The sequence below is a fragment of the Cupressus sempervirens genome, chromosome 5 (genome assembly GCF_028749045.1).
Source record: "Cupressus sempervirens isolate cs-2001-9-10 chromosome 5, ASM2874904v1, whole genome shotgun sequence".
NCBI classification, from domain to species: Eukaryota; Viridiplantae; Streptophyta; class Pinopsida; order Cupressales; family Cupressaceae; genus Cupressus; species Cupressus sempervirens.
Genome location: NC_143122.1, coordinates 687,327,959 through 687,337,361, shown reverse-complemented (window position 1 = coordinate 687,337,361; position 9,403 = coordinate 687,327,959). Strand labels below are relative to the sequence as shown.

Below are 9,403 nucleotides of genomic sequence, written 5' to 3'. Positions count from 1 at the left end.
CTTCAAAGGCTAACCTATGAAACCTCCAATTCTCAAATAGGTAAATTTGGGGAACTATATGAAGTAGCTACCATAAATTGTAATCAATAACATGACCTCTTTTAATAGTCTCTTATTTTCATTGCCTTGAAGTTCAAGATAGAAATCATAAATGACCATATTATCAACCCATATTTCATGGGGAAAAACTTCCCATTGTCTATAAAAAGATAGAACATAGAAGAGATAAGATGACATATAGAATCCTAAAGTTCCAGTGACCTAAGAAAGCTCTTCATGTAGTTTGTGTGCAATGATTTCAACTTTATCTTGTATATTTACCTTTTTCAAGCATATCTTGGATTAGGAAATACATCTAATTTTCCCACCAAAAAGGCGTGTTGATTTTCTTTCACCCAGTTTAGAAGAATGATCACATCCCTAATTTATGGCATCATATGTTCTCTGGTAAGAGGCTTGGATAGATGAGAACCCCCTTTTTTAGTTTTTAACAACTAGTTCTTAGCAATGACGATGTTATAATCCTTGGAATTGATGATGATTTGGGAGTAAGATAGGCAGATAGTCCAATCTTGATATATTTCTTGGGATGGAATTCTTAGGGCTCCCATGAGGGTAACATGGTTCACATACACTAGAGTTTCACCATTAAGATTTTGAATACATCTCTCAACTACATAATATTTGTCTTTGTGTTATAATACAAGCTTGGGACATGATATAGCTTTGGGAAAACCAGTAGCTTGAATAAGGCCACTTTCAAACATGTGTTCGACCATCAAACCTAGGTGCACATTCTTAAACCTTCCCACCACCTTTTCAATTTCTTCATCTACAAGGGTTGTGTCTCCTAACTCTAGCAAAAATCTTGTCAATGGGGTGGGTTTCTTCTCTTTGAGCAATTTGGGGTGTGAGGAGGCCATGAAGATACAAGTTCACACCCAAAATAATAGGCAAGAAACAAAAGGAAATCAGACAACCCTTTTTGAAATTATGAAAAGAAACAAAGAAGAGAATGTAGGCAAAAATGGTGAATTCCTAACATAGACAAAACTTGTTATTCTCCTCTGTTTTAGACAGACACACCAAAATTGCTAGTTCTCAAAACTTTGGTTTTTATCATAAATGAGGGGTTTTATGGTACTACATACCTAGAGGAAATGCACACTAAATGATCGGGAAAAGTATTGATCTATCAGAATCTCTCATTAACGAGTGCTTTTCACTTTTGCACATTCTGGACTTTTATAGCGTCGCTGCCTTCACCAATTGATATTAATTTCATGTCTTTTCATTGCTTTCAAAAAGATTGGATATCTTTGGACTGCCACATATATATATATAGGCAGGCAATTATTAGGCTCACAAACTTTGAACCTTTGAACCATGACAAAATTAGTTCACGATTCAAGTTCACCCTATCATAGAATGTTAGGATAAGGTGCTCATGAAGATGCATAACAAAGATAGAGTAACAAAATTTTGACAGATAAGATCCTAAACTTGAACTAACCTTGAGTGGTTCAAGGTTCAAGTTCGACAGAGCATTGGGATCCATCACTAAGCACAACTCTTTTTGTTGGGTTTGGAAATGTTAAACAATGAACCAATGAACTTTGAACTTTGAACCCCATTGGTTCAAGGTTCGAACTTGACAAAAACAATACTAAAGAAAAAGGTTTCCTGACAATTTAGAAAAGCAATTATGAGTTTCTTGAACTTTTAATTCTTTAACCGGTAGGTTTAAGGTTCAAGGTTCAAGGTTCAAGGTTCAATATCCATACTTAAGACTCTTTTCAAAAACTCAATAAAAATAATAGAACCAAGTTCAAAATGTGGTTAACACTGTGGATGTGGGTGTTGTATCCTCTCCTATAGTTACTGATGGGTTGGTGGTGTCTAGTGATCTTCCTATGTCTTTTGGCCATCCTACCTCTATTGGTCATCCTGCAACTACTAGAAAAGATTTAGCGGTGGTTCATGTGCTTCCTATGCCTATTGGTTATCATGCGACTTCAGGTGCACTATCTGGGTCCTTGCCTTTTGGAGATACCTCTAGGGCTAGTTTGAACGAGGGTTTTTTTGACCCCCCTTCAAATAGGTTGGATGGTACTTCAGGTTTAAGGGTGACGGACCGAGATGTTTCTAACCCTTTCTAACCCTCTTTGAGTCTTACTTAATGAAGAAGTATTACTTGATATTGAGTATGTCTTCTGAGTTTTTTTATCAAAGGTTATGTTGCTTCAGGGGTTTCTAGACAAGCCTCCCTGACTTACGCAAGTGGATTTCTACCCACTAGGAGCCTATTTTATCTAGTATTGTTCACATCTTCCCCTTGGCCAAGGGTTTCTTTGTTGCCAAGCTTATTTTGGTTGAGGATTTAAATTTGGTTCTAAGTGATCCTTACTTTACTTGGGAGGACCGTTTTGTGCTCATGACTAAGTCATGGCACCCTGAGTTCTCCCCTTTTACTGAAACCTTTAACAAGACTATGATTTTGGTGAGGCTTCCCAATCTTCCTCTTCATCTTTCTAGGTTGATTCCCTATTTGAAGTAGTGGGAAAAGCTCTTGGTGACTTTTTTTTATGGTTGATGATGGTCTACTCATATTATGCATTCCACCTATGCTTGAATCTTGCTTGTGATGGACATTTCTAAGGGGCTTCCAAATATGGTTAAGCTTGAGCATTCTAAGGGTTCTTGGGTTCAATCATTGGACTATGAATACATTCCTTTTAGATGTAGGAAATGCTTTAAAATTGGGCATGTTGCAACCCAATGTGGGATAAGGTTAAGACAAAAAAGTTTGCTACTTGGTAGAAGAGCATTTCTACTGAACATTATATTGTCTCTAAGAAAAGATTTTCTCAAATTGTCTCTCATGATTCTAAGAACCATGTTGCTGTTAGTTTACCTTTGGCTAGTGCTAATTGGTTGTTACAAGTGAGACTACTTGTAGTGCCCCTGTTGTGTCAATGAGTAGTTTTTCTCTTGCTAACTACGTTCCTTCATGTTTTGTTGCAACTTTGCCTTCTGCTGGGTCTGTAGGTATTATGTTGTTCGAAGATGGGAATGTTGGTAAAGATTTGATTGTGTCTACTAGTAATGTTTCTTTAATAGATGTTGTTCCAATCTGTTCTAAGTTGCATATCAATGTAGGATGATGGCTCTTATGGCCATGATTTGGACAGTAATTGTCTCTTGCATCTTCTTTGGGGGATGATGGCTCTCATGGCCTTGATTTTTCATGCTAGTAGGATGTTGCTGCCAAGGTTGAAGATCAATGGATTTTTGTGAAGGGTAAACACTCTAAGTGTGTGCCAAAAGAATTTGATATGACCCTAAGGTCCCATAATATAGGGGTTAAAATGTAACCCTTAGTGGGGTTTTTGGGTTGTTGGGTTTTCACTACTTCTTTGGAAGCAACCCATCTTATCTTTGTTTTGTTAGTTTTGGCCCTAGTTGGTCTATTGTTTGTAATGGAGAATCTTAATGTTCCATCTCACGATTATTTGTACTAGGTTTCGGGTCCTCTTAAAAACTATTTTCATCTTAATCCAAAAAACACAAAAATGTGATAATGAATCAAAATTATTATTGTATTACTTCACAATATAAAATCATTTAATAATTACTAATACTAATAAGTAGTGGTTCACAAGAACTCATCTCTCATTAGAATAAATGATACATACTTAGCACTCATTGCTTCTAGGCAATCTTCAAGAAGTGAAGCATTGGGCCTTCCTTGGAGGTATTAATTCAAAAGCTTATTTTTCCTGGCACATTCTATACCATCTTCAAGAGCTTGTTCCAAACTATACTTGTAGGAGAAGCCCATATCCAATAATTTTTTTGAAGAAAATGGTATATATTTGTTATCTAAATCCTCCTCATGAAACCTAAAACAAACATACAAGAAACATGTTATTGATGTTCATCTAATCTAGACTAATAAACAGTTAAAAATCAATCAAATTATTTACATACTTAAATGACGTCTTCAACTTCTTAGCAAGAAAATCTTGAAGAGACTTGATTGTTGCAGAATCAACAGAGCAAACATGGCGGCCTTGTGCACTAGGATGTTCCATCAAAAGTATATGAACATTGGATACATCCTCAATATGAACTATTCCTATAGAACCGAATAAAAATTGAGTGTACTTTAATACTCCATAAAACATGTCATTTTCTGCACAAAATATTTCAATATGAGAATGTTAGAACAAAAAATTACAATATGAGAATGTTAAAAGAATCAGAAGTGTTTTGTACCACTTCATATTTATTTACACCTCCAATTTAGATAGATAACACTTGAAAAGAATATGTACTTATGTATACCTCCAATTAAGGCAGATATCACTTGGAAGGATGTCAACTCATGTGTGTTTGTAAACCAAGGTCCAACGACAAAAGTTGGTTGCACTGTTATGACCTCAAGATTGTATTTGGCACCATAATTAAGGGCTTCCTGTTCTGCTAATGTCTTTGCAGTCATATACCAAGCCATACCATTTGCTTGAGATTTAAGGTAATCCAGAGGGCTCCAACATGACTCGTCAATGCATGAATGTGCTAATTCCCCTTTGTCATTCAATGGACAAATAGCAGCGGCAGACGAAGTAAAAACCACTCTTCTGACAGTTTCAGCTCTTGTGCATGCTTTCAGCACATTAAGTACACCATTTACAGCAGGCACAATGTAATCTTCCTGCATCTCATCATCAGTTTTATAGCAACAATTTATATTTGTGATAGATATGAAAAACAACTGAATTTAAACACTTAAAAGTGTTTAAAAATCAAATTTTAAAAACTATTCAATTTAAACACTTAAAGAGTGTTCAATATTCAAAGAATGAACAGTAATTTTTAATTTTATGAGTACAAATAGATCTGACACTTTAATTGTCAGGGATTTTCAGTTGTGCGAGTAAAAATAGATCTAACAGTTAAATTTTCAGGAATCATCATAAACAATTATTATTTACATTAAAACTAAAAACATTTTTACAGAAATTTTATCAGAAAAAAGTTGACATAAAACTCATCCAAGTTTGTCATTTTCTTCAGCAATTCGCTTGTGATTTTAAAATACACTACTTACAGGTGAGGGATGGGCACTCATAGGACTGGCTACATGGAAAACTCCTTCACAACCATCCACTGCAGAGTCAAAACTTTCCTCTTTCAGCAGATCAGCTTGGAAGAGCTTAAGCCTTTTCTCTGCACCTGCCAGATCTAACAAAGGCCGACATTTTCTCTCGTCTCCTGCAATTTATTGGTAAAAATCCATCTAATTTTTTTAAAATAACAGTCTCTATTTAAACCCTACACATAATTTTTCTCAAAATATAATCCTTGAAACACTTTATTTAAAGATAAGGGTTTAGGATCAGGCAGATCTGAAAAAAACAGAGGCTTCAGGGTAAAGATAAAAGGTACCTGGATCTCTGAGAGTGGCGTTCACTGTGTAACCCTTTTCCAGAAGATTTTTCACCAGCCATGATCCGATGTATCCCGCCGCTCCCGTCACACAAACTCGCTTTACAGTCTGCTTAACCTCGTCCGCCATTTTTTCTTCAATGCAGGGCCGCTTAGAACCTAGTATTTTAGTTTGAACTAACCAATCTAGATGAATGTGAGAGAAAATAGATATCAAATTATAAAAAACACATTAAAAAAAATGTCGACAAAGAGTGCGGTCAATGAATGTTGTACAAATTTGATTGTTTTTGGAGAGCGACGATGAGTTGAAAATTTGTAATCTATTTTAGGTAATATTATTTTTTAAATCTGAGTTGTAATCTATTTTGTATTGCATCTATGGAGGAGGTTTGTTGGCGGATATTAATTTCTCCACCAACCCATATTAATTTCTCCACCAATCTCCGGAAAAGTAGATGACAATATGCTGTCTAAGCACCGTCCAACACACCAGTTCCACCATCCAGCATTAATTGTAATAGTCAATTTTATGCATAGTCAAGATTACATTTAATTATGCTGATAGGCTTATTGTGGGAGCTTTGCTTCCAAAAATTTGTATTTCTGACGGAAATGTTGTAAGATTCACCGATTTTTAAACTTTTTCATTGATTTTTCGATGATATACTTAAAACCAATTGTTTTAGAAAATTTCTAAAATTGAAATATTATTATTTCCATACTTTCCTTTAATGTTTTACTTTGTTTACTAAATCAATTAAAATAAGCATGCAAAAATCAAAGCCTAATATTTCGTAATTAAAAGGGAATCTTTCCATAGAAGGGATAAAGGTTGTATTGAGGATCCCATAAGGCTGGCAAATATTTTTGATAAATTTTATGCACTTATTGTCTAATATAGAAAATAATATATTGAATCCCAAATGTTCGTTCCCAAATGACTGATCCCAGCATTTTGATTATTTGTTGCCTTTCTTGTTTTTCCCTTACATTATTTATGAAATAGTTGTTTTGTTCAGGCATCTAATTACCTTCACATTCTGAGTATTCTCAATTTGTGATATCAAATTTTGAGAGAGGACATTGTTGCATGTAAAGACCAAAAAATGATTCATATTTGTCAGAAATATAGCATACAAAATGACTATATTCTTGAAGAGGACCAAGAAGTTTTGTAGTTGTATAACATATTTGAAGGATAGTTTTGAGTTTGTTACATTTTTAAGTTTAAATTTGTTTTGGATCTAATTTTATAAGGGTTCCAATTAAATTGAGCCTTTAGGACTATTATATTATTTTGATTAAATTTTTTTTTTAAACAAGTAAATTTTATTATCTGATTAGATTTTGTATATATAATTATCTAAAATTTTATTATCTGATTAGATTTTGTATATATAATTATCTATTTATTGATTTTAATGTTCTTCTATTTAGATGTTCATATGTTTATTTATAACATTGATAAAAATATTGTATTATATTTCATATTTTCAAATATTTAAATATTTATTCATTGAACTTGATATAGATGTTGAAATCATTATTTAAGTTATATTACATATTGAAATTCTTTATTAAGAAATTTAGTTTTTGAAAGGAAATATTGTAAGACTTCGTCTATTTTAAAGATGATAAAATTCATTTTTAAAAATTTAAATTTTCTTTTAGTATTATCAATCCTAGAAAATATTTCCAATTTTTTGGTTTTCTTTGCAAGTTTGTAATTTTCCTCTATTTATATAATATGTTTAGAAAAAATGTAAAATGCATACTACTAAATTATTTCTGATATGTTTCTTATTTTCTATCGGAATTGTGTATCACTTCTTTAGTACTCACTGGAATAAATAAAAACTAAATTGAAAATTACTAGATAATCGGTGAGAGATCAGATAGAAAAGCCTGCAAAACATGAAAAGTCTATGGATGTAAAGTGGATAAAAGCGTATTTTTAATAAAGGAAACAAGATTTTTATTAAGTTTAACCGCTTGCTTTCTCTTCTTTATGAAATTATGTTTATCTCAATTGTTATGATAAATTTCCCACAAAAAAATGGCCTTGAATCTTTCAACTATAATTCCTTTGAATGCTATACACAACTTCGTTCTATGAATTAATTTGTACATTTTCTTCGATCTTGTGAACTCTAAGTATTATGTCCTTTGTGCATATGTTCATTCAAATTAAATGGTGCTAATTTATAAGGTATAGAGTTTTAAAAGAATGGTTTATGTATTAGTGTACAATTTGAAAAGAAAAGAATATATAATGAAATAGTTATCTTAAATAAAAATTACCCCATAGTTGTAATACCATTTTATTACATTTAATATATTTTAACAATAAAAATTAGATTACCATTAGTAGCATATTTCTTCAAAACTTAGATAAAAAGGAAACCGACTAATCTAACTATTACATAAATTTCTATTTTTAAGATAATAAAATATTGAAAATAGGAAATTGTAAAGGTAATAAATTTATGTGAATTTTTTTTAGTAAAAATGTCTTAATGTAATTTTGTTTGATAGTCTATAAATTTATTCTGTAGTCTAAATTATTGTTTTATCTTAAAAAGATTATTTATGATTTTTGATGATGTCAAAAAATTATTTTAAAACATTGAAGTTTCCTTGTATTATCAATGTTGAGGAAAGTTTCTTATTTTTTAGTTTTTAGTCTAAATTACTCTTTTTTCTTAATAAGATTATTTAGGATTTTCTGATGATAAAAATTTCATTTTTAGAAAATTAAGTTTCCTATTACATTATCAATCTTATTCTAAATTTTCTTTCTTCTTCCTAAGTTTCTAATTTTCCCTCTATTTCTACAAAATGTGAAGTGTTTAAGATAGTTTATGTTTAAAGAATAAGAAAACAAAGGAAAATATGATAAATTTTAAATAATTGTTATGCTTTTATTTCATTTTTTTCAATTTGTTACGTAACATTTTCATCATAAATTTATTTAATCTTTAAAAAATAAAATCCCATCGGCTCCTCGTTGCATGCACAAAAGCATGCGACTGCTAGTATATATTTCATTATAAATACAAGAAATTATAATAGCCAATTCTATGCATAGTCAAGATAACATTTAATATATATTTCATTATAAATACAAGAGCTCTGTTAGTGCATGAGTCCCAGCCTATTGTGTTTAATAGAAAAAATAAATGTTAGAATGACTAATTTGTATAGAGTAGGTGCCAAAAAATACAACTTTAGAACATAATATATTTATTTTTAAATATTATTATTATTATTTTGATACAACAAGATTTACATATTATAATATCAAGTTGTTATCTAATTTTTACTATACAAAGATGAGTATATAAAATTAAATTATTTTAAAAATTAAACTCAATGAATATATATAGATATGTGTATATATTGTGAAATAATATAATAATTTCAATAGAATATTCTTATGTTTATGTTTTAAATTTTTTTATTCATTTTCTATATGAATTTGAAATATATTATTGAATTATAATTTCTAAAATTTTAATTTGCATATTACACACTTTTAACAATAATTATTATTATGTTCAATAAAATATAAAATAATTTCTAAATATCAAATATTTAAATTATATACACTTACTATTAAACAAAAATATTTATAAAATAAATATTAAATATTTTCATCATATTTAAAAAAGGAAATAGCAAATTTAGCAATTCAACAAAATAATTAGAATATAAATATTTTAAAAATAAAAATAAATTATTTTTTATCATATTTTGAAAAATAAATATTAAATTATCATCAACATTTACAATTAAAAGAAACAGTGTATTAAAAATAATAGTATAATACCATATATTAATTCTTAAATCTAAAATATTTGAGAGATAAAATCAAATTTTTGTGAGATGATAGAAAGAGCAGAATTCATATTGCATATATAATTTTTTAATTACCTAGAAATACCTGTAA

The 9,403-nt window shown here is 30.3% G+C and overlaps 1 protein-coding gene across 1 annotated transcript; it reads right to left on the bottom strand.

Moving 5' to 3' along the window:
• Positions 1–3,575: 3,575 nt before the first annotated feature.
• On the bottom strand, positions 3,576–5,877 carry LOC149557816 (putative anthocyanidin reductase). Its single transcript, XM_089832301.1, has 5 exons — positions 5,452–5,877; positions 5,114–5,277; positions 4,348–4,717; positions 3,991–4,195; positions 3,576–3,902 (listed from the first exon to the last, which is right to left on the bottom strand). The coding sequence occupies exons 1-5, from the start codon at positions 5,579–5,581 to the stop codon at positions 3,758–3,760; spliced, it is 1,014 nt and encodes a 337-aa protein (XP_089688427.1). The 5' UTR covers positions 5,582–5,877; the 3' UTR covers positions 3,576–3,757.
• Between the last annotated feature and the right edge of the window lie 3,526 nt (positions 5,878–9,403).

Excerpts from the sequence above, each read along its gene's own strand:
- LOC149557816 (XM_089832301.1), bottom strand. The coding sequence starts at position 5,581 with ATGGCGGACGAGGTTAAGCAGACTGTAAAGCGAGTTTGTGTGACGGGA. Across the intron at positions 4,718-5,113 it reads TGAGTGCCCATCCCTCACCT|GAAGATTACATTGTGCCTGC; the intron begins GTAAGTAGTGTA and ends GATGAGATGCAG. Across the intron at positions 3,903-3,990 it reads AAGTTGAAGACGTCATTTAA|GTTTCATGAGGAGGATTTAG; the intron begins GTATGTAAATAA and ends TGTTTGTTTTAG.